Genomic DNA, 25,629 nt, shown 5'->3' on the forward strand with positions numbered 1-25,629 from the left:
CCCGAGGGGGACGGCCGGCGCTGGGCCGTGTCGGGGGCCGCCCCCGCCGGTTCTTGCGGGGGGTCCCGGCCGGGCAGCGGCGACCGCGGGCCCAGCGCACATGTGCGGCCGCCCGGCACATGCTCACTGAGCGCGGCGCATGAGCAGAGGCGGCGCGGGGCCATCGGACATCTTGGGCCGCCCCTCACGGAGCGGGCAGCGCCGCCGGTCCCGGGGCGGGAGCAGCCGCCGCCCCCCCGCGCCGCCCGGCCCGCCCGCCCTGGCGCCGGCTGCCTGCCCCTCCCGCGCCTTCCCCGGGCTGCTCTGAGCATCCCTCCGCCCCTCTTGCATTTGTCTTAATTCTTCTCAGAGACAAGATGGCAACGCCGGCGGCGGTAAACCCTCCCGGTGAGTAGCTGCCGTCTCGCCCCAAGTGGCCCCGCCGCACAACACGCCCCCGCCGCCGGCTCCCCCCGCCCGGCCCGGCGCGGTCCCCGCAGCCCCGGGGCGCTCCCGCCGCCGCCCCCGCGGGGCCCGGGGCCGGGCAGAGCCGGGCCGGCGGAGCCGGGAGCCCGCGGGGTGCCTCGGGACACGGCGGCGCTCGGGGCAGCGCTGCAGGAACGAACAGTTGTGCATAAGCATTGGCGGGCGTGGGGCAGCAGAGCAGCGGGGACGGGCGGTGCGGAGCCGCGCCTGCCCTGGGGATCAGCAGGAACATTGGCTTTCCCCGCCTCTACGTTTGTCAGCTCTATTGTCGGCTCTATTTCGGCTGGGGAAGCCGAAACAGGGTGTTGAAACTGGCCAAGGGCACCTCGGCATGTGCCCGGTGTTTGTTTTCTTTCCCAAGGATGCAGTAAACGTTTGCTGTTAGTACTTAAGTTATTGGCAAAAGAAACTTACAGACATTCTCCCATTGAATTTTTCCGTGAAGGAAGGCATTCCCCGACGTTTTGTTACGTGTCCGTGAGATGTAACATCTGTTTTGTTCACTGCGTGATGGAATAAAGTGAGTTTGGATGAAAGGACAGAGTAGTATTTTGGAGATGTACTTGGGTCAGCTTGATGTGGATCAACAAGTATATGACATTAAAAATAAGCGGGACAACGGATCTTGAGCTGGACTCAGTACTGAGGAAGAATATTGCTATTAAAGGTCAATTCCAGTTTTACTTGTGTTAATATGTGCTTGCATTGTGTCATTTTTTGTAAAGTGAGGTTGAGTTCTGACAATTAAAGGCTTGCTTGAGTAAATGCCAACTCATGTTTAAAGCTTGTTCATTAGATTAAATCCTGCTGTAGTTGGTAGTGTAGTTGTCATACTGGAAGTAAATATTGTGATATAAACAATGAATTTGATTCAGTAAGCGCCAATACAGTAAGCAGAAACTGATATTTGTCAGTCAGATTAGATTTTAATATCAGAATTATACATATTAAATGAAAAGCAGTATTTCAAGGGAGATGATGAAATTAATACCATTTAGCTTCCAGGGTACCATGTTGTGCACTGTAACAACAGGAGAGTTTCACTGCGTGCACTCACAGCTACAATCAGTTTTGCAGGCACAGGAGGATACAAACAGCATTTTTTGACTTGGGTTTGGTTTGCCATTCTCCTGTTGGCTCTCCAAGCTGCACACTGAAGGAACAGCCCTGTCCACTTAGAGATCAGTGCTGAAACTGCTGAGCTATAGCAGAGCCCAGTGCCCCTTTCACACCAACCTTTTCCACTTTCTGTAGCCACCTGCCTGTGGCTGGACCCACAAAAAGATGTGGTTGCAGGAGGTACAACATGCATGGGCTGCTCCTAGCTCTGAGTAGGGCTTCACCATTGTTCTCCTGGGACCACTTTGTGAATTGAGGGAGTGTGATGGGATTATGGAGGAAACATTAAAAAACAGAGGAAAGAAGAGCCAAGTGTGATGTCTGTGTGCATCTCTGTACATGTGACACGGTTAAAGTTGATTTGCAGTGTGGTCCTCAAACTCTCCGAAGCACAGATTGCTGGTCCGTGGGAAGGAAAAGGAAACTTGTTGGTTTCCTGAAGTGAACCAAGATCACCTTGTGCAAGGATGAGGTTACAGAGCATCCTTCTGCTCCTGTCTGGGCGGCTGGAGAGGATCTGAGCTGAAAGACAAACTTGCTGCCTGTTAGTGATCCTCCCACGTTTTCTGTGCGTGAGAGTTGTCGTCAGACACTGGGGTGAAGTCAAACTGGGGAGCTGTGAGGGAAGGAGACCCTCAGTCTGTAGCATTTTTGCTGTACCATGGACAGCAGAAGATAAAGCTGTGTGAAATACTTGAACTTGTACTGTGGCTTTTTAAAACCATAATTTGTCACTTTTTTTTTGTTGTTGTTGTTTTTTGTTTGGTTGTTTTTTTTTCATGAGTAACTGCAAAGCAATGCAGAGAAACAGTCAAAATCTGTAAGGAAATGATTTTAATCCTGTTGTTCTCTCTTGGGGACAGATCCTCAGCTGGAGTAACATGAAAGTAGCCCTATTAGTATTGGTGAAGCTGTGCCACCTTGCACCAGTTGACTTTCTGATCTGCAATGTTAGGGGAGCACAATAGAAGATTAACTTGTTAAGCCTTTTTAATGATGATTAGAAATTACAATATGATTAAATTTTTATTAAGCAATTGTCTTGGGTTCTAATAACAGTTGGTAATTTAGGCAGGACATTAACTTGCAGCTACCACAATACAAATACATGTGGTTTTAGTCATATTCTAGATAGTGGAATGGGGATTAGCAGAGAGAGAAAAGCTGGGTGTTCTCTAACCACGTGAAGATCTTTCAGTGTGAGATCTCCTGCTACAGAACCACGCACTGCTCTGTGGCAGCATCTTCTCTCTTGTGTTAGGTGCAGATTCACCCTTTTTCCCACTGATCTTTTTTTTAATGGTGAGTTTCACTTAGGGAAGTTCATAGGAGTGGGAGCAGTTCGCGTCCTTTCCCGTCTGAGGCTCAGGGGAGCTGCAGTGTCAGGGACCAGATTTGTGGTGGGAGTAAGGCTGGCTCTGTGAGCTCACTGGGCTGTGTTAGACCTACACTGATAGTTCTTTTTGGTGGAGGTGTTTGTGCATAGCTGCAGCTGGACATCACCCTGGCACAGTGTGGGATAAGCTGCTTCCTCTTGCTGCACGCTCAGCCTCGGAACGGGTCTGGTTGGGAGTGCTGTGTTGGTTTCTCGTACTCGGGATGACGAACTGAAGTGTGAAACAATACAGGTGTGTGGGAAGCTCATCTGCATTGGCACAAAGCATCACAGTTAATTTATTTCCTCCTGAAATAAGATTGGCATATTAAATGGGATTTAAGAACAAAAAAACTGTGGAGGTGTAACAAGCATTTCGTAAATTACTGCTTGCAGCGAAGTAACTTAGTGCCTTGTCTGTTTTAAATGTATTATTTTTGGAATGCAAACTTTGTCCGTAACTATTGTTACTTTGGCTTCAGATTTTACTTAACTTGAGTGCAATACATGAAGTGGGATTCTTCTATTAGCCAGGGTGGGATGAAAACATAAAACTCTTCATGAGTTCAGGATTTTTTTTTTTTTTCCTGAGACATCACCTAGTTTTGGGTGCTGAATTCCAGTCTGGTTCAGTCTGGTGGGTGAGCAGCAACTTTCTGCTGTGGTCAAGTGATGAGAAATGAGCTGAAAGGCATCCTGTCAGTTCTTCCCAGTGGGATACCCCTGAATGGAAGGTAGTACACATGGATGTATTGCCAAAATGCCTCTTAACTCGTAAGTCAAGTCAAGAGAAATCATGAGATTTTGGAGTTTATCTAGAATTACTTTAGGGGGAAGATCCCACAGTTTGCATTTTTGGCTAGGTTTTATGATTTTATGAATCCTTAGGGTTGTATTTTTATATTTAATTGAAAAAAAAAAAAAGTAACTGAATTGTTCAGATAATCCCTAAAGCTCCTTTTAGTGATTTCATTTGAAGCAGGAGCCCCAAAAACAAAGGTACGGAGAGCAACATGTCCTCAAAAAGAAATGTGTAGAAAGAGGTGTGGTGATGTGAGAGAAGGAGTTACTGGAACTTAGACATCACTACTGCAACCACAGCAGCTCCTGTGGGGTACTTTCAGCCTATGGCTAATCCAAAGTATAAAAAAATACTTTAAAAATCAAAAATATATTAAAATATTTTAAAATATTAAAGAAATATTAAACAAGCTCTCTTTACTTTCAGTTTGTAATGAGTTAACAGTGAATTTCCTGTCATATTTGTGAAGACTTGTAAGTCAGCCCTACATCTGGGCTCTTGGTTTAGGTGAGTGCATTGGGTTCTGGGAGGTGGTGTTGGTTTTTATATGTTTGTTTGACTTGGCAGTGTAGTGGAGATAAATTATTCTTCTATTTAAACTAGGTATTCTGAGAAGCAAATTATTTGTTGCCCAGTTCTACATTTGGGCTGAAGTTACTAAGATGGAAAATGCTGTGGAAGAATCTTTTTGATGCTGCCCAGTTCATAATCCCAAAATGAACTGGTTTTCTGACAATCTGGCCATTCTTTTCTTTGGATTTCAAACAGCTTTAAAATCGATGATTAAAAAAAAAAAAAGAACCTACTTCAGTGTTTCAGATTTCAAAATCTATCAACTCAAAGCCCAAAAGTTGTGTTTTATTGCTGCTGCTCTACCCTTCATTACAACACAGACTATCCAGTAAACTAAAAAATCAATTTAACAGCATCCCAGAGTGTTGTAGTGATGAGGGTTATAATGAGCTCTGATGTTTCTGGTATGCAAAAAAATAGTCATCATTCTAAGATAAAGTTTAAAAAAAGGGCTTCAAAATGAGAACACTCATTAGCTAATGGGAGGTTTACATTGCAGATCTTTTTCTTCTTGTATTCTTATAGCTCTTGTACTGAATTGGTCCTTAATTCAGTCAAACTGTGGTATGAGATGCCAGTGCCTCTTGAATTGTTCCGTGGTAATGTTTTGTCCTTCAGGACTGTGTACTGAACAGTAACTGGCATTGAAGAAATGCCATTATTTTTATATTTCTAATATATAGATACAGGGCATACAAAAGATTTCATCTCTTCTGTCACAAAATAGTTATTTAAAATTTGCATATATAGCTTGTGCTTAATTCCAAATATTTTTTCCAATGGAATAATGTTCCCCTATTTCTCTAATAAATATGCAAAACAAAAGAGATATTGCTGATTTCTGTAATAGCATATGGTATTGCTGATATTTCTTTGCAGTAAGGAAAATTGCAATAGAGATTAGGTAGAAAAGAAAAAAAAATAGCCTTTTCAAAATAGTCAAGGCAAAATAACCCTGTTGATGTAGTGATTATTGTTATTAAGAGGACAGAAATGGGGCTGTCATTATGAAGATGTATTCAGAGATTATGCTTAAATGGTTGTGAAGATCAGATATGTGTGTCGTTCAGAGTAATTTTGGGGGGCTTACTGCTTCATAACTGACAAGCAAGAATGGAAAATGTGTTAATTCAGTGCTACCTGCAGAAATTACAATGTTATTAAAAGCTGCAGTAGAAAAAAGAAAGAGGGGTCTTGAGTTTGAGAGATGGGAATTGAGATCATGGCTCTTGTAGATCTCTGGCAGATTTTCCAGTCTATCTATAGCAGTGTCTTTGGCTGGCCAGCAGCGTTTAGAGGTGGGTGAATCAGCTCAGGATGAGCTGTTCTGTCTCGCCAGCTCTGGGGGGAGCAGAGATGCTCCACTGGGTGCAAAAGTGTGCAGGTACCAACCCCAGCTTCTTCTCTGGCTCTTGGGGTGTGCTCAGTAAAGGTTATGTGGGAAAAAAATCTGCAAAGTCAGAGGTGCTCCTTCACCATTCTGCAACAGATTTCATGTGAAATTTACATTTACATTTGCTGGACGACACAGGCAAAAATGTGACATTCCAGAGATCGTGGGTGGGTGTTTGCTCTAGAAACCATTGGTACAGTTTACTTCTTGCTAACAGTGTTTTCTTTGTTCAGCTCTAAAGCATTTCCTGTCACCCCATCTGTATCAATCATCCTGTCAAGCGAGGGAAAGAAAAATTTTATGAGGCTGCGTTTGTACATTTTATTCGCCTTCTGATTATAACCCAAGTGAGATAGATGCAAAGAAAAAACTTCGGAAAAATAATCCTTCACCACCTTCCATTGTTTCAAATAAAAATCCACATGGAAGTTAATTGATGGAATAAAGTCCCATGGACCATGCCCTTTTCTGTCTATTCAGAGAACTACTTTGTCACAAAATGTTACAGGATTTTGGCAAGATCTGGCCTTCAATGTGCAGAAATTACATGGTTTGGAAAGGCAGGATGAAATGGGAGAATGACAATTTTTTAGCGAGAGCTGATTCAGGGTTTATTTTGGATAGTCCAAATTTCAAATGGATCTCACTTTTACTGTTGGCATGAATTAGTGGCCGTAGTCACGCGATGTGTAACGAATTAGAGGCTGTTTTCAAGATAGATGTAATTTCCTTTTTTTTTTGTACCCAAAGCACGCTGACCTTCCTTGAGCAAAGCCATCTGCACAGGGAGAAAGAGAAATCCTTTCTTTTGGATACCCTACATATTGATGAATGTTTCTAAACGTTCTGCTTCCTCTCTTTCTTTTTTCTGTCATCGTTTGTTTCCATTTTGCTTATCTTTGGTATTTCTGTCCTGTGCTTTCAATCCTGCTTTTCACACTCGAGTGTCTCTACCTTTCTCACAACTCCTGTAACTACTGTATTTTCTCTGTGCTGAGCTTTGTGCTGACTTCTCAGTGTTGTTGAAATGTAAATGAATCCTGGCATTGTGCTGGTGCTACTCCCAAGTCTTTCAACAGCTTATAAATTCAGATGCCATTCTGTAGGGAGCATCTGAAGTCCCCCTTAGAGAAAAGTGTCACTTTTTCTGTTCCAAGTACTGACTGTGCTGCCTTCCTACTGTGGTCAGCTGGGTCAAGTTAGAAGCCTCTGTTAGCTTGCATCTGCCCTGCATATGTGTGGTGTTGTTTTGTTCAAGGACAGCTCACAGTATTCATTTCAAATGCTTAGATCTGGGCTGCTGCAGGTTTTTCCTCATCTAAATGTCAACTGCATGTGACAAGTGGAATAATATAAAATAATTGTAGTTTTTTTCTCTAATCAAGCACAAGGGGTGTTGAATTGTTTATTACTGGCTTTGCCAGCGTGCAGATGGAAAGGCTTTTCAGGTAAGTCGCTCATACAAAATGCCTAAAATGGATAGTAATTAACAACTGGCTCTTCATTGGTATGTTAATTATGCTGCCATTTGTCCTGGTGCCTGTCGTTCTTTAAATGTTCAGTTACACTGAACTGAAGCGTTCACTTCCTGGCAAACACAGAATGTATCAGAACAGTTTGACTCTCAGATATATGCAAATATTTTATGGGAAGAGGCATGCCAGTAAATCACTGAGCTGCAAAGAACAAAAACACTGCATATTTGTATTCCTCAGAGGTAAAAGCAAAACCTGTTTCTGAGGTACCTGCAGGCCTGAGTTTGAAAAATGGTCTCTAATACTTTCCTAGTACTAACCCAGACCACAATTCCATACAGGTAGGTAATTTTAGGAACTTGTTACTGCTGGCTGTTTCTATTAGTGAAGGTAGGTGGACATCTGGCTGCTGTTAAATGCCCTTGAAGTGCATATATTTTAAAACTGTATTGCTTTTAATATCTGGATGGAAAATTTGAAGTGAACTGGAAATGCTTGTAGAACTTGGGATAGAACTGATTATTTTGAATGCAAGACGAGTTAAAGTAACTTATGAATAGATCACAGCAGTAGTCTCAGTTCTTACTCAATTTACTGTTTAATTCTTCTGCGAACAGAGATTGTCTCCTGTTTTCTGGACTGTGCTTTGCAGAGTTCCTTCCCCAGTCTGCACATGCTATTGCAATAAGTGAAAACAGGCTGTGTCTGGTACATCTCCAGGTCATCCTGTAGTGTCCTGAAGAGGGCCAGGCAGCCACATTGTGTGAGTATGAGGCTGGTATTTTAATTTGCTGAGCTTCTGCCACTTCTGCAAAGTGGTTAATCAGCCCAGCACACAGTGATCCTCTCAGGTGGCACAAGTCAGCCCCTGAAATGAGGTGCTGATTGTAATAGGAGCTGTGGGAAGTGGATTATGGCCATAAAATTAGCTATTAAACGGCACTGGCTACTGTGTATCACTGCCCTCTGCCTCATGTTTCATCCTTCCCTGAGCAAAAACTTGTGTTGCTGTTAGTACTGCCAGGCCGTGGCTGAGCTGGATTTCCATTGTCTTGTGTCCAGTGAAGTTGCTAGCAAAGTTCCTAGTTCAATTTTGAGCCCAGCTTTAAACACTTAGAGTAGTGATAGCTAGGAAAGCTTAGTTTGAAATGATCAATTCTTGTGTTCTCTGTCACTGAGAGGTGACATTTAGCATCAGTCCATGGAGGTTGCCCTGTGAGAGAGTTTGGGATAAGAGTGGTCAGTCTGTTCACTACTCCTGTGGGTCATATTCATGTCATTTTATATGGGACACCAGTGTTTTTTCTTGGATTTAATTTAATTTTTTAAGCATCTTTAAGAGATACCCTGGCCCTCTGCATATAGTTGTGTCACCGTGAAAATGTTTTACACCTTCTGTAATAAGCAATGGTTTGACCAGTAGAAAACAAGGCTGTATAATTAAAACTTCCTTTTATTGTAATGAGATTTTCAGTGTATAGGAATATAATGGGAAATTATTGGAGCTATGTCAAGATTTCAGTGTTTCAGAGATGAGAGTTCCTCTGCTAAGTTTTTATGTTCTCATCGAAAATCTTAAACCGGGCAATCTTTCTGGTTTAAGGGAAAAAAAGAAAAAAGTAAATTTATTTGTTGTGCAGTAAAGTTTTTGGGAAGAGGAGTTGCAGTGTATTTTTGCTTACCAGTGAAGGTTTGAAATGTGCATTTTCATTGTTGAAATTAAAGTAAATGAACCATCACTAAGGAAAGTACAGGATCATTTTCAAACTCTCTTATGAGGACTGGAAAATAAGAATACTTTCCAGCTCCATCTTCAGCAAAGGGGACAGTGTACTACTGGAATTAAGAATGTCTTAAATGAGCATAACAATCTTCCCCAAATGCCAAGTCTTGAGGCCTACAGAATCCAAATTTCACAGTTTTCCAAAACAAGTTCTTAAAATGTGTAATGTTTCTGTGGATTCTCTGCTGTCTGTGAGTTAGGGTTGGTCCAAGTGAAACTATTTCTCTGGAACTGGATTCTCACTGAGAACAAAATGTTCTAGATCAGACTACATGGAACCCCTACCAAAAATAGCCCGTTGCTGGCACTTAAAAATTAAATATAAAATTTCCATTATGGATAGTTACAGAATAAGACAGCAATAGGGAATTTTTCTTCCCTCTTTGTTGTTGATGATCACTGTGAAGTACTTGGATGTATATGAGTCTTTGGGCTTCTTGTAGTTTATTCATACTTGAGACTTGGTTCTTGAATGATCACAGATGTTGGATTGTTTTTCTTCTAAAATAATCCCGAGTGTTCCTGGACTTTCTGTCCTCTCTGATCTGTTTCTGATGCACTCAACAAACATGTGCCTTTCCGAGATGTATTAGTCTTTTGCTTAAATGTATCTTGATACTCTTCAGATAAGCTAACATTATACATTTCCAAACTGATTCCTGACTCAAGGCTTAATCATATTTTGTTTTAGTGGTGTGTTCCTCCTGCTTCAGAACTCTTCAGTTCCGAACTGTAAATGAGACTGAGGCTCATAATGGTCTTTTGTGTTTTAGAGGAAGCTGCCAGTCTCGATATCTTTTCTCTCCAAAGTGTTCCCTTTTGTCACCTGTGTTTCTCTCTCCAGGTTCCGTGCATGTTTTTAAAAAAGGAGGCACATAAATATGTGAAAAATGTTTGAGGTTAGGCAGCTATAGGGTGGCACTGTGAAATGAAATCTTAGTGCTGGTGTGCAGTAGCTGAATTAAAAGGTGTGTGGTTTTACTTGTCGGCATCTTGGTTGAGTACTATCAGCTGGAGATGTGTGAGTAGGTGGAAAGAACAGTAACGTGGAGTTCATGCTGAATTATGTTTTGCTGGAGGAAGGTTATTCATTAGTCTCATAAGCTGGCACATGCCTCTTTATTCCTTCTCTAAAGTAGTATCTGACGACTTTGATGAAAAGGTTGATATGACATTAAGGGGTTGGTTCTGCCTCATCTACTGATGTGCAAAGGCCTTTCTGCCCTTGGCAGAGCTGAGTGAGACACAGGCAGTGTGCCAATCCTCACTTTGCTCTGGGAAGGGCATGCATGTGGTAAATGGCTCAGGGTTTGAGGAGCCTTGGCTCCATCTCTGAGTGTTCCATGTGGAGGTTAATGATGGGGTATCCAAGTTTGGCTCCGAGGTACATTGTGTCTCTGCCTACGCCCCTCTCTTGGATTTTCAGGATGGTCCCGAGGACGAAATGCTCCTTCGTCATTGCTGAATTTAAAATGAATGTGGTAATTATGAGAAAGGGTTTCAGAGACCAGTAAATTGTCACTGTGCAGGAGAATTCCTGCCTGTTGCCCCCTGGCTGCACATCGCTCGTGTATCACGGGCCGACTGCTGCCTGTCTGAGAACCGACCAGGGCAAGAAGGCAGGCTCATGGTACAGACACTGGACAGGGTTCAAGTTTACTACAGGCTTCCTACTGAATCACTAACAAGTAACATTCTCATGCCACAATTAAGTCATCTGACTTCTGCTTTCATTTATCTTACCACCAGTTTGCAAGTCCTGTTTATAAGACTGCGTAATTTGAGATGCTTTTTTCATACGTGTCAGTTGTAAAAATGACATATTTGTAAGATGCCTGTGCTGGGACAAGCAGAGAATGTCTTTCATTGTGATGTATTAATTGATTATGTTTTATTAATAGACTTTTATTTCAACCACGTTTATGTTAGATTAGCAAAAAATTTTCCTCCCTTTGGGAGGAAACAGAGAGAGAAAAGGAAGATATACAGCTTCTTTCTCTCTGGAAACAGCAGTTATTATTTATTCCAGGCACATGGATAACCATTAATTTGTATTTTCTTTACAGAGTAAGTAGAATATTTGGATAATGTGCTTTTTAAGTGTCTTGGCAGAATATACACATGAAAGATAGTTATTTCAGTGCTGAACTAGCAACAATCCACCTGGCTTTAAAGTATTAATATAGGTTTTACAACCTATATCTTGTTGTCTTATGGTTGCTTTTTAAATTCGCCTTTGAAAATGCATTAGTTTATTCTCATCCAGTTAGAGTTTGTATTAAGATTGAGAGCAAAATGTACATTGCTTATACACCAGAAAGGTGATCAAACGATATGAAAAACACAGTTGCACTGAGTGAAAATTATGAGATAGTTTTCAAGTGTTCATTGTGCATTTGCAAGTTAAATTTAAAGAGTAGGAAAATGTATTATATGGGGATATTCGGTTAGTGGGTTAACTCAAAACTGCTCTTTAAATCAAATCAGTGAGCTGTTCTTGGAAGTAAATACATTTTCAGAAATGAAATCATGATTCTTTCTAATGTTGAAGTGTTAGGATAAAGTATTTGTGGTGATTTCTTGGTAAATGCATGTGGCTGCCACTGGTTGTTTGCTTTGTCACGTAGGGTCCCTGTACTAGCTGGAACCTGATTGCCAGGTTTGGAATTCAGACTAATCTTGTGTGTCCTGTGTACTTGCTCTTCAGTCAGCAAATAGCAAAGCTAAAACCTTACTTTGGTCAATATTTACAGACAAACATCAGCTTGTTTTTTGACAAACATCCAGTTTGTTGACAGTGAGGGTTTTTTCAGTATCATTCTTCACTTCTGCATTTTATATATGCACAGAACTGTCTGTATGCTTTTGGGAACAAGTGGCTTGTAATGGATGTCAAATCATGTTTAATGTGAATATGGGGACATAGAAAAATAATGCTTTATTGTTGTATGTTTGGGGTTTTTTTCTTGTTTTGTCATTCACTCGTAGAACATCCAGCAAATCTTATATTCTGTAATTCTGAAAAAGCAAGTTAGAGCCATGGCTATTACTGCTGATCATTTCAGAAAGTCTAGCACAGCCTACATGGAAACAGCAATTTCTTTTACTTTAAAACTGGTAATTTTAAAAAGAATGCATGAGGTTCAGTTTTATGAAATATGTTCAGGAAGTAGCTCTGGGAAGAAATTAGGCTGAAAAAAGATGTTCCAAAATTCATGACAAATTCTTGGGAGTGTAGGAAACTAAAAGTAACATTAAGGAATATTCTGCAGCAGAGCTTTGTTGTGTTTTGTATTTTCTACATGCCCATGAAGGTTTCCCTTTTGCCATAACATTGGGGTGTGCCATTTAGAACATTTCTGGGAATGAAAAATTCTAGAAAGTAAAACAACAACAACAGAAAATGCAGTTACCTTTGAGCACCCCAAAGCTTGTGAGCTTCTATTATTTTTTTGTTATTTGCAGACGTGAAACATGTAATATGTGAAATTACATAAAAGGAAGAATGATCTGAAAAACACTTAGTGAAGTGAAGGGCAGTGAAAAGTAGAAAAATCATTGAGACCTTTATTTGAAATGTTAGGGGGTTTTTGCGTGCAGAAAAATTCAGGGTTTGGGAAACTCATCTGCGAAGGGGAGGGTAACTGCCAGTGTGGGCTGGTGTATCGTGTTAGTTAAGACATCAGAAGATGTTCTGAAGGTTGTCCTTGTTGGGAATTTAAACTGAACACATCCAGATTGGTGACAGGTGCCGGATGAACATTGTGGGAAGGCTGGTGCACTCTTTTCAGGTGGCTTTTCAAGATTCAGTTCAATTTGAATCTGGAATTTTCTTATCCATAGCCCATTCCATGGTCTGAAGGCTGGAGTACAGTATTTCATAAACTGGGCAAAGGGTTTGAGAATTAATGGCTGGGGCACACGAGCAGCCTGTTCTCTTGTACACCCCGTTTGAGTCATATTTTTTTATCCTTCCTGCTACAATGAGAAAGTGAGATTGAATGTTTTCTTCAATCTTTAGAGAAAAAAAAAAAAAAAAAAAAAAGAGAAAATCTCCTTTGACTTAAAGGAATTTCGGGCAGGCTTAAAATGAACTGAGTATTTACAATGCTCAGGCTCGGGCTGGGTTTTTGAGAGGTTTTTTCCCTGCAGTTTTTAGGCAGAGAATGTTGTATTAGAAATCGTGAGAAAATGATGAAATACTAATGCACACCCTATTTTTAGAATGTGTTTTTGACAAGCACTGATATTCTTTTTAAGATGTTTCACATAAAAATTCTTATTCTTAATAATGAATTGGGGTGTGAAAACACCTGAAAGGCCAATTAATTATCATAACATCAAATAAGCATCATTTGCTTGTTGATCAAGCAGAACTGAAGTCATTAGTGCTATCAATAGAACGCTGTTTAATGAAAACAATAGCATTCTGATTACCCAACAGTGCCCAAGGACACTGTAAATTTACTGGTAATTAAGTATTTGGTAATGCAAGTTGCTGTTCTGAATGAAATTTAAAATGAACATACCCTTCTGAGGCACACTTAAAAATCTTTGTAATGAATAATAAAGGCATTTGAAGGACACGAGTCAGTAATTTTCAAGGAATAATTTGAATCAGAGTGGTCCACATTTTACTTTGTCTGGACTGTGTTGCTCAGGAACTTTGTGCTCGGGATGGGGAGTGAATGTCTTGGTGTGGTGGGAACACCACAGAGACCTCGGTCTGTCACCCCGGTGTGGTCAGTGGCTTTGCAGGGTGGCCTGTGGCCACACCAGGGCAGTGCTGCTGGGTTTGGTGGGGTGGAGTTTGGCAGTCACTATTTCCTCAGAAAAGGGATGTAGAAAGCCTTCGTGGTCTTCCTTGCCAGCCCCTGGGCGAGTTGGCTCAGTAAAGCTCAGTAGAGATTCCTGCTGGTGGTTGCCCCAAGCTCTGCTGTAGGCAGGATCTCACGTCTCTTTGGGCTAACTCCGTGCATTTTCAACTTTTTACATTTAGGAGAAATTGTATAACTGCTTGCACCTGTGAACTTTGAACAGCGCTTCCTCCGTGAAAATGCGTTACAAGGATATTTTTATGAAACAACTGTAAGGGGAGACCAAGAATTTATTAATTCGCTTGAACATTTCGGCTCGTTATTTAAGAAATATATTGTCAAATTTCTTTGAATGTGAACCAAAAGTTGTAGTCATAAGTACTGCCTCTCATGTTCATGAAATCCAATAGCTGATTTCTTCTGCAATTAACAGAAAATGTGTACAAGTGATGTTGGCAATGACTTCCGTGTGAATTCTCTGCATTTCTGGGGAGAGGAAAAAATGAAATAATTGAGAGAAGGCATTGGATTTCTGGGAAAGCTAGGCTGCCCCTGATCTGCATTTAGTTAAAATCCATTTTGGTGAATGTTCTGGACAGATTTATTACCAATTAGCTTTATTCCTTTGCATTTATACAGCTATTGACTATGTTGTATGTAATTGATTGGAGTTTAGAACGCTTGTTTACGTCATCTTGTTATGATGTAAACTCAGCAGAGCCACAGTATTGATCTCAGTGAGGTTTTTTCTTATGCATGCCATTGCAAGTATTTTAATAGCAGCTTCAAATAATTTCCACAAATTGGCTGTTGAACTTGTACATGAACTAAATAGATTTGTGATCAAACACTGAAAATGCTTGAAATCTAAACTAGCTTCTGTTGCTGGAAAATAATTGCTAGATAAATAGTAAGAAGCCAGAGTACTTGATAGAAGATTGTGGAAATATTATTTTAAAAGAAATAGTTTGAAGATGAATGAACAAAAATGAAGCCTCGAATGATGACTTAGTGCAGATAAACTATTGAGCAGTTACTGCTGTTATTATTTCTTTATCATGAAACAGTTACATTTATAAAAGGAAATTTGCTTGCAAATATTTTTTTGATGATTATAGAAGAGGGAAAAGAAACAAGATGAGTTTAGGAAAGAACAAATAGCAGTGATGGTATGAAACTAATAATCAGTGATCCAGAGCAAGGACATACAATGGAAAATGCTTGATTTCATTGTTAATGAAATAAAATAATAGCAGTAATTGCCTAATTTCCTATCTTATCTTTTTAGAAGAAAAACACTTAAGAAAGGCTATGTCTGCTGCTCCTGGTGCAATAAAATGCTATGTTGTCCTGAAAGTAAAAATTTTCAAGCCCAGCATATCTTTTCTAGCACTGACCAAAAGCAGGTGCTTGAAGGAGTATAAACTCAGAGTAAGCATGTGTGCTGCTTCCTTCCCCTGGCTCCATCCCACCCTCCAGCCACGTGTGACTCCAGGACTTCTTGAGCCAGCCATGAGGTTTGATTCATAGAGCTCAGTGAATTTCTTTTCCACAGTTTTGCATAGGCTCTACATAAAACCTATATAGCTTTTTTGGCATCCACAGATGCCCTTTATAGGGAGTTTGGGGCATCCAGAGATTGTTGTCAGGAAAGCTTGGGAAAAATACTAAAGGTGTGGGAAGGTAGGAAAGGTGAGAAGGGGGATGTTGTGGGATGGTGTGACAGTGGCTGAAACACTTTGACATTGCCTTTGAGGAGTGGGCTGGCTTGGGGTGACTCCCAGGAGGGGATAAGCAGAGGGAGAAAGAATCCAGGCTTAACTCTTCTGGTTTATATATATATATATATGTGTGTACATATATCTGTGTGTGTGTATATATAGATGTCTGTATGTTTATATATGTAGTCATGAGAGCGGCCAGCAAAAACTGGATGCTGTGCAAGGCAGGAGATGAGGAGTGGTTGGATGAGAGGGCTTTTCTTTCTGTGTAGACAGAAGTCAAATCTCAGTAAATCTTAAGAATGTGGTGGCAGATATGACAAAACACATCCATAACTGAAATCACAGTAGAGCTGATAGTATGGCCGTGTGGGTTATTTTTTTTAACTTGCACTTTCCAACTCTCAACTTGTTCTCTTTGCTTATTTACTGAGCAACAAATTTTACCAGGCCCTTTTAACAATTAGTGATAATCCTGTGGATAGGGCTGTATGCAGGTGTTTTGGCTAATTCAGGATTATTGTGCCTGGCTTTAGTGTAGCTTTAGCTGGTCTTGAAGCTTCCACTTTACCTCCTGATGTTTTACTGGATGAAATGCAGCAAGTGTTCCGTTTTAAAAGGGAAAGAATTGTCCTGTACATGAATTTCTAATTGAATGCCAACCAAAACAAGCTAAATGAAAGAGACTTGTTAAATGAAGAATTAATTGAGTGAGCATGATCTGTCTCTGAGAAACTTGAAAGAAAATCCTGAGAGTTTATTATTTTTTCCCCATGTTTGTTTGCCCAGGCTGGGTGTGTACTTGCACAGTTTTTGTGAGTTCATTAATGGGTCAGCTGTGGGCAGTTGTACATAACAGAACAGCCATATATGCTGTTTGCTACGTCTGCTAGTCAGAGAAAATTATGGAAAATAACATTGAATGTTACCTTCTGTTTCTTGCACATAACTTATAATTATGCAGTTACTTTTGGCAAATACAAAATGTCAGAGAAGGAGAGAGAATCACCATTCATTTCAAATTAAAATGATGCACAGTTTGGGGAGCCTTGTTTTTTGGTGATTTGCTTGGTACTTTTGCCACATGTCAGTGATATTAGCCAAAATAACGCCAATAAAACCAGGGCAAATGAATGCAGAGACAATTAAATGTGGAATTATGTTGTATGGTTGCATTATCATGTCTACAGTGGCTGAAGACCAGGTAGTGTCACATTCAAGCACCTTAAATGGTCCTGCTGCTGTTGTCTGCTGTTTTTCTGTGACCCTTCCTGTAAAGTAAGCACCTGCCTCTCTTTTATTAATGTTTACATCAGTCCTGAACCAGCCTTTCAAAGTCAGATTTTCATCCTCTGTAAACAGGCCTTTTGCAGTGGCTGCCCTACTTCCCTGCCCAATTTGCATGTGCACTTTCCCACTTGTAACTATTTATATCTGAGACATTTGCCAAGTGTTGGAGGTTCAGGTTGTGATTTCAGCATGAGTCTACCCCAGGTCCTTGGATTTGCTTCTGGCTCACTCCTTCATGCACTTCTAGACTTTGGATGTGAGAAATACTTTTCTTCCAATGCGTCAGTCCATCATAACCATGGTGGAGATCTGGGAGCTCTTCTGCTTGAGTTGAAGCCCCCACTTCTGCAGGGGGAAAGATTATCACATTTTAGAGGCAGGCCAGGTGCTTAGGTTCAGGTCAGTTTTCACGTTCATTCTGCAGTGCAGATGCAAGCCTTGTTTCAATTCTGAGAAGGTTTATTGTTTTCCAAGACTAGAGACATGCTTTCAGAACAGGAGCCATGAAGGCTTCTTTTTTAACCTTTGCTTCCTGTTTTGAATTTCAGCAACCTCTTTTCAGGAAAATGGTCATAGTTTGGCAGGACTTGTCAGCAGTTGGATGTATTGGCTTATTAAAGAGAGTACATGAAATAGTTCACCTCAGTCAGAGGCTGAATAGGTCATTATGAAGAAGTGGAAAAATAGCCAGGGAAAAATGCAGGGGCATAAGGTGCCATGCCATTTGTCAGGAAGATAGGAGGAATGAAGAAGCAGCTACCTTTTCCCTTCTTCCCAGCCTAACTTTAAGTAGCCAAGTGCATCTTCTGTTTGTGCTTCAAGTTTAATTTTTAGTCTGTAACATTCCCTGCAGTAGGTGCAGAGGTGTGACTGCTGTCTTCTTTTGGACTGTGCTAAAGGCCATTCTGAGTTGGTTCAGTTGTATATGGGTTGTGTTGGTCATTTAGGCTGTGAATAGAAATGTGGTCCACATCCCTTCCTTACTCCATGATGTCTCTGGAAATCTTTGTGCCTTGACCACAGGTAGGTATGGATGAATGGAGTTAGCAACATGACTGGAATGAATATGGTGATTCACATGAAAATTGGAAATGAAAATAAGAAGTACTGTCAAAATAGCATGCAGAATCACCTAGTAATGTATGAAATAATTTCTTGGTTTTACAGATCATAAGATTGATGTTTCTACAGTGGGGTTTTTGGGTACTGTGGTTTCTGCATGGTATATCTAATTTTGGATGCTTCAGAGGATCCTGGTTTATAGTGCTGGCTGCTCATCCTGCAGTGGTTGGTCTCACATTGTCCCTCAAGCTGAGCACTTGCCGCAAGAATTCCCCTAAAGTCGACCAAAACTCTCTTTTCTCACAGTTTGCTACCAATTTTTTGTCTGCTTCCCACCTTTTGCACATCCAGATGATGGTGTTGAACTATGGGGCACACAAAAGGGCGTGGATTGCAGTGAGATCCCAGGGCATCCCAGGGATGGTTTGTGTGAACACAACAGTCAGGTCTGGAGGCACCTTAGAGGGTTTCTTTCACCTCTTTGACTTGAAAACTTGCTCTTGCAGTCTGCTGGTGGGGCATATGGTAGATACCTCTGATGAGTATCACTGACTGTCGCATCTCCACCAGTCACAGCACAGAAGGCAGGGAGAGAGGCAACTGGATTTGGCCTCTAGAACACCAGTTAGGCCACTCTTAAATGCCTCGTCCCAGTCTCTGCTGAACAGACAGTGCCCCTTCAACTGAGCAGCTCAATCTCATCATCTCCCCCCCTTCAAGTGTGCTTAACATTCACCTGTGATGCAGGCAGAGGATAAAGCTCTGATCTTCATTTTGAAAAAGAGAACGTTTCTCTAGTAACTGCTCACCACATGCCCTAATTTATCTTCAAGATTAGGGGTGGGCTCCCCGCACACATCCCAAAGCACAGAGAATTGTGGTGGAGGGGAATGTTTTTAGCTAATTAAGATTTTTATATTATTCCTGTCTTAGTAGTTCTTTCCGGAACCTAAATGGTTAAAGTAGAAAATGTTAGTAATTTTGCTGCAAATAAATTGATCAGTATGCAAGACGGTTGTCACCGGCTGAATCATGGTCCACAGTTAAGGTAAACAGATCTGTGATGACATTTTCTGAGCAGAATACCAATGCTGCTACATTTCTTCCCAGAGGTTTCTGACTCTTCTTATATGCGGATAAAATTTCTCTCCAAGAAGGTTTTGTTCACAGGAAAGAAATAGCATCTTTGTAAGAGTCTTCCTAAAAGGTGGGATTTCTTGTATTTTGTGATTTATTTGTAATCGTAATTCTGTCGAGAGCATGGCAAGGAATGTTTTTGCTTTTCTGCATCTCCTCTCTGTACAGTAGATGTTTTTGATGTAGAGTCTATTTAAAGTGTCTGGCAACGGAATGCAAGTAAAACAGTATTAACAGAGTTATCAGGAACAATGAAAAACGGGGGTTTTTTTATATTCTTTGAGAGTGAGCTCTGTTTTATAATCTCTGTAGTTAACACGGAAAAGCAATGACTGAATATACAGCTAGATTTTTAGCATTACTGTTTCTGTGAAATATTTTTGACTACATGATGGCTTTGTATTTTTGTTGGCATATTCTAAAGTAAGTGCTATGATATAGTTTATTCTTAAATGTCTCTGTGCTAGGCAGAAAATCCCCCTTGCAATTGACTGCAATCAAAACCATTTAGCTGAGATGCATCTAACTCCCGTATGACTTCAGGGTAGTGAAAAATACAGTTTCTAAAGAAGTTTTTGAAATCTGCTTTCTTAGAATATTTAAAATAGCATGTTGAAATCACTGTGTATGATGCTGTTGATGGAATTGGGCATGTTCCTAATTCGGTGTGTAGCCTTAGATCCACATTTACTTGGAGGTGATTGACATGTCAGCCATTCTATGGATTAGTGGCTGGAAATCTCTTGCATTTGTATTGATAGAAGTAGAATTTCCTCTCGTTTAGTCAGATGTTGGTGTCTGACTTTAGTTTGTTACAGTAGATGCTGAAGGATAAAGGAGCCCTGTGGAGAGCATGCTCCGTGGTACCTGACATGGAATAGCAAACCTGGAACTGGTCCTCACAGCTAATGTCAGGGATTCAAAGTCTCTGGGAGTTGGCAAAACCATTTCTCCAGTAGGCTTTGGGTTTAAACCTGGCCCTGTCCATGTCTGCTGCATTTAGGCGAGGGGGATATAGCTCGAGTGGCTGAAAATAGTGTATTTAACAGGACCTTTTGTAAGATGGACTTAGAAAGTCTTGTCATGCCCAGCATTTCAAAGCTTCCCAGCAGGATGCATGGCTGTGGTTTGTGGAGAGGAGCAGAGCAGGGGCCACCATCCCTGGGGCTGTGTGATGCTCCCTATGAGGATACACGGCCAAAGGGCTGCCCTTCTCTGAGGGATGCCTCAGCAAGTCACAAATTGGTGTCAGAGACAAGATAGAGCTGCATTTCAGGCAGTGATCTGGGGTGGGGCTCAAGATTTAAAGTTTGGGCTTGAGAGCTGTGGGTTAATAATTCCCTTGCAATGAAGAGAAGTCCAAGTTCATCCTGGCATGCTGCACTTTGCAGTAATTCTTGCTCTGGTTGGGGTTCTTGTGCACTTTCATGGTGTCCTTGTGCAGCATTTAGCTTGCTCTTTGTGCTTTGCTTTGTGAAATGCACAGCAGCTATTTCTTTTGCAGATCTATGTAACAGCTTGAGATGAACGTGGATTTTTGGGGAATGAATGTATTTTATTCCAGTATTTTAATGTGTGTTTGCAGATGATCTTTTATTTCAGAAACATCCGTGAATATTTTGGGGTTGACCTAAATGTGGCACTGAAGTAAAAGTGTAATGTCCAAACTTTGAATGTTCAGCAGTGAAATTAAGTCTGGACAGAAATGGAGGGACTAATTCTGCTTTTACTTCATTCCTGGATTAATGTGGCTCCTCAGGGATCCCCAAGATAAATATAAATATTAGTGGCAGGATCTGGCCTGCTCCCAGACATGACAGTGATAAGACAAGAGCTGTTAAACGTTGTCCAACTGGAGGAATGTTCTCTAAAGGTTGTGAGTGATGTGCTGGGTTTTGTTCTAATAACATTTCTGTGTTCTTTGGCAGATCTCTAGGAACTCTCTAACCTCCAGATGAAATACTGCACGCATTTTTTGAGCAAAAAAAATTATTTCTATTTGACACTAAGAAACACCTTTTAAAGATTTTAAAGCAATTTGCTCAGAACGCTGCCTTGATGGCTACAGATGATTTTCATGAATGTTCAGCTTGACCTTGTTTCAGTTCCTGAGAATTAGACCCTCATGTTCATGTTTTAATTTTGGGTAGAGTAAGCAACACTTCTTTTATTTCCATTGGCAAAAGGGGAGTCGTGTCTTTGAACATTGAACCTCAGAAAGAGAACACTTTGCTTCCTAACACTTGTTGCACTTCTGTGAACATCAGTGTTAATGTGTACCTAGACGTGGGTTTAGAGAAGCCTGAAAACATGATCTTTGTGGTTGTTGACCTAACATGCCTTTTTGTTTTGTTTTAATATATCTGTAACCAACTTGATGTTGCAGGTCTGGGCTTCCATACTAAGTTATGCTCCAACAGAGTAACTGGGACTACTCTAAATTTATGTAACTATACAGTCTTAAGACTATCTTATGTTATTTTTGTCTTTTGGTCTGTGTCTGATGCATTCTCCTTTCTTTTGTTTTGTTTATACAGATAGGCTCCTTGGAATTATTTTCTACCACAGTATTTCTGTCTGAGACTCAAGTTCATGAGTGTCATTTTTCTTCTCTCTCTTGTTTTCTTTCCAGAGCATACATAGACAGGTAACTTCACAGGTGTTTAGTCGGAGAAGCAGCTGGTTTTTGCTTTTGGCTCTGCCTTCCCAGGTTGGCCCTTGTTTTTGAGATAACATGTCAATATTTTTACTTTTCTCACCAGACATATTTTATAAATATAGAAATATCACCGAGATCTGCTTCTTTTTTATATTCTCATGAATGAGTAGAGATGAAAGTAATTTGGGAAGCAGTTCAGATCCATTCCTCCTTCTGTCCAGATGTTCTTGCAGCCTTCATCTCATGTGAGTTAAGTCATTACAGCCACAATCTATTGTTTACATTGCTGTATGGCCACCAGCTTGGATAAAGCTTCTGACACCCAGCTGGCTGCAGCTGAGCACTGAGAGCCCTTTGTCAGCTCTGTCCCTGAAGCCGTCCTGTTGTGCTCTGGTGTCACTGTTGGTACACCAAGAAAGTGTGTGAGGAGCTGCCCTGGCCAGGTCAGGGTCAGGGTGTCCCATGCTCCATGGTGTTCTTGCCCTCAGAGCTGCTTGCTTTGCTGTGTGGTTTGGAAGAAAGCCTCTTGGTTTCTCCACCTGCAGAACTCTTAATCCTGTTGTGTTGGGAGAGAGCCTGGGAAGCTGACTGCTTCTGTCAGCAGTGGATGTGCACCTCGAGCACCTCAGGAGAGCTGCAGTGGCTCACACCAGGGGTGATGTCTCTGAAATGGAAGGGTAAATCGAGTGTCTTACACACTACCACATGTGCAGGTCTGTCACAGCTTCACCACACTGCTGCGGAATGGAAACTCTTGTGATTTGAAGGGCCTGAGCCTTTCCTCCCTCTTAGCTGAGCTTTCATGTGGATGAGTGTCAATGTGTCCCCTGATAATTTTTGTTTTTCTTCTTTTGCTCATGTTTCAGAAATGGAAATTTTTGAAGACTTCTTTTTAGAGCAGTCAGCACAATGAGCTTGATTTCATTCTCTCAGGACGTTGAACACATATCTGAATGCTGATTTGTCTGAGAAGTTACTTTCTCTATTGCACTGTCTTTGGTGTGCAATTCTGTAGAATTAAGATATCTACACAGTAACTCTTTAGCTTATACCCTGATAGGCAGATCTTTCTGTTGTAAAATGTTTTCTTTCATGTTTTTTTGGACACTGACATAACTGAAACTCTGGTTTGGCCATTCCTTAAATTTATTTTTTTCCCCTTATAAAAGTATACAGTTCTGTTTGCCATTCCTACGTTAATCTCACTAGCTGCCCTTGCCTCTTGTATTTTCATACATATAAGGCTGAATGTAAGAGCAGAAAAAAAACTTATTGTGCCTATGCACAACCACCTGAATTGGACAATGATCAAAACTATCTGTCTGGGTCTCCCTGGCTTGTCAGTGGTGAGAGCAAGGGCTCTACAGAATGAGATTTGCTCAACCTGTTTTGGATGCACCTCTTAGCATGGAGTGCATAAAGGAGGGCAAGGAGGCTTGGTTTCTTTTTTTTTTTGGTGAGCTGTAAAGTTACCTTACACAATTAGTTTTGGCTTTTGGACTTTTAAAAGTAGACAAATACAACCCTTGGCGTGTTTTTCCATCACCTTTCCTTTAGATTGAGGAAAATGAGATTGCAAGAGTTTCTCATCACAGTACAGTATTGTTCTTACTCTTAAAATGTTGCTCAGAGATGATCTGAAATTGTATTACAGTTACTGCTTAAAAAAAATCTGATCTCCTTGATGATTTATACTGTAATGTATTTCTGAGTGACGGGGACACTTTGCAGGTAGATTTATTATGGTTTTTACCATCTGCTTTAATAAAGGAGTGAGCAGAGCATTCCAAAATGACCTTCGGTTCTATCCATGAGAGATGAGTTTGAATATTATGAGTGAATTATGGGCATGAGACAGCTGAGGGTACTTACTCTGGAAATAGTGATTTACCAGTTGTTTGCATGCTGATGCTTTTATTTGTCTGGAGATATGCTAATGTGCATTAATGTTGTGTTTCCACATAGCTGCAGCTTTAGCCACCGTGCAACTTTCTGTGCTGTGGGGGTGTAGGCATAGGTGTCATTGTTTGGCCTTGCAGACTTTGTTAAAAAATATTGGACTGCTCTGTTGCTTTTTAGTTGAAAAGGAGTTAATAAAACTAAATGTACTAGAAGAAATTCATGAAATCAGTGAACAGATAAAATGTTATTATTTGAAATGCATAATGTTGCATAATGGATGTGTATAAAGTGTGGCAGAGATGGAAGTGCTCTCCAGACATAATGAAAGAACATGGATTCCTGTTTCCATAATTGAAGTTATTTCATACTTATCTGTTGGGAAAAAAATAGCAGGATTTTTAAAACAGATTTGCTTTCCATTAGTAATTATATTTAGCTGTACTTCCACATACCTTGCCAAGCTTTTTTTAAAAGAAGTTGGAAGGAAGATGCATTTTCTTTTAAGATAATTAAATGTTTTGACTGTAGATTTTGCCTCCAGAGTGAATAAAGTATATGTGCATTAGAAAAAAGTTTTAATTGCTCATATAGTTTATAAGAGTTATACAGAGGAAAAACATTCTTAATCCCATGCTTAATAGTGGGATAGAAGAAAAGGGTATACATATGTCATATTCCACTTTTCTTTTTTGAAGTGTAATGAACTGTTATTAATAGACTTTAGAAGTATTTGCCAGTAGCAGTCTGAAAACCATTGCATAAGGTGAGCTTTTGCAGTTTTCCCCATCAAAGTTTTGAGGTTCTCATTAACCTGTGGCTGTACCTGGAGCCCTGGCAGAGGGATGAATCTCAGCCTGGATTTTGGGCTCAGTTCTGCTCTGAAAAACACCACATAGAAATGCAGGAAGCCTTTGAGTTCTTCTAAGTTCAGTCTGGCCCTCTGAATGCCTCCAGAATATAAATAATAAAACCCAGTATCATCTGATAATTCATCTCTGCTCTCAACTCTTGGCCTCTCTGGCAAACTGAGTTTTTGAACTTTTATTTTTCTTGGTACCCTGGTACCATGATTTGCAGCTTCATTTGCCTTGGGAATTCAGCTCAGCATTTCTGTACAAGGCACTTTAACAGTTGTAAAAGGTTGTTGGCCTTCATCTGACAGCCTCTTTGAGACTTGAAATGAGAACCATTAGGTCAGTGGAATTACAGAGATACCTGCAATTCTCTCTGTCTCCCAGGCGATGTAATGTCTGTTGACCTAGCTGGGTTTTTTCTAAAGGATCTGTGAATCTGCTGGGTTTTAGTAGGAGAGTTTTACTTTTCCTTAGAAATAAAAAGGAAAGCTTTCTCTGTTTGGAGAAGGGCCTGTCTCTAATGTTATCAGCAGAGGTTTCTCGTTGAAGGCAATGCATTGAAAGAGATTTCCCCCACCTCTTGCCCTATCTACAGAGATGGCATCAGACATTCCTGGCTCGGTGGCCTTGCCGGTGGCTCCAATGGCGAGTGGACAAGTGAGGATGGCAGGATCCATGCCTTCCAGAGGAGGAAAGCGTCGCTCTGGGTAAGCCATCTCCTTTTTCCCCAGGTCTGAAACTGGAAATTACTTGTGTTGTAAAACTCAAAATGCACCTGTATGTACGTGTGTGTTTATTATGTAATGTTATATTTATGGAAACTGCATTATGACGTGAGTCACTGATGTTTTGTTTTCTCTTCAATGCATCTGTTCTTCCTGCAAGATCAAACTTGCTGATAAGTGTATGACTTGTTTTGCTGGTTTCAAAGGATTTACAGGTTTGGCAAAGCATCGAGAAAGGAGTTTGGATCCTGTGGCTGTTGTAGATATAATGAATGTGCATTGCCTACATCTGTTTAATCTCACAGTGATTTATCAAGTGAATAAAGGTAGCAAGATTGCACATGCAGACTTTACCTCATCTGAAGGTTGCACTTGGAATCTCTTAAAGAGAGGCCTGTTAAAGATGTTTTCTTTGTAGTTCCAGGTACAGAATAGCATGAGCTCTCACTTTTCAGAGATTGTGGACCACAATATTCT

General features: G+C 40.8%; 1 protein-coding gene across 2 annotated transcripts in view; it reads left to right on the forward strand.

Moving 5' to 3' along the window:
* The first annotated feature begins 329 nt into the window (after positions 1-329).
* Positions 330-25,629, forward strand: part of ARNT2 (aryl hydrocarbon receptor nuclear translocator 2) — a 93,811-nt gene continuing 68,511 nt past the window's right edge. For both annotated transcript variants that reach the window (XM_066328331.1, XM_066328332.1), the window contains exons 1-2: positions 330-387; positions 25,023-25,134. In XM_066328331.1, the coding sequence (XP_066184428.1) occupies positions 357-387; positions 25,023-25,134 (143 nt within the window). In that variant the 5' untranslated portion in view covers positions 330-356. The remainder of the gene's footprint in view (positions 388-25,022; positions 25,135-25,629) is intronic.

This window comes from Sylvia atricapilla, chromosome 13, assembly GCF_009819655.1.
Source record: "Sylvia atricapilla isolate bSylAtr1 chromosome 13, bSylAtr1.pri, whole genome shotgun sequence".
Taxonomy (NCBI): Eukaryota; Metazoa; Chordata; class Aves; order Passeriformes; family Sylviidae; genus Sylvia; species Sylvia atricapilla.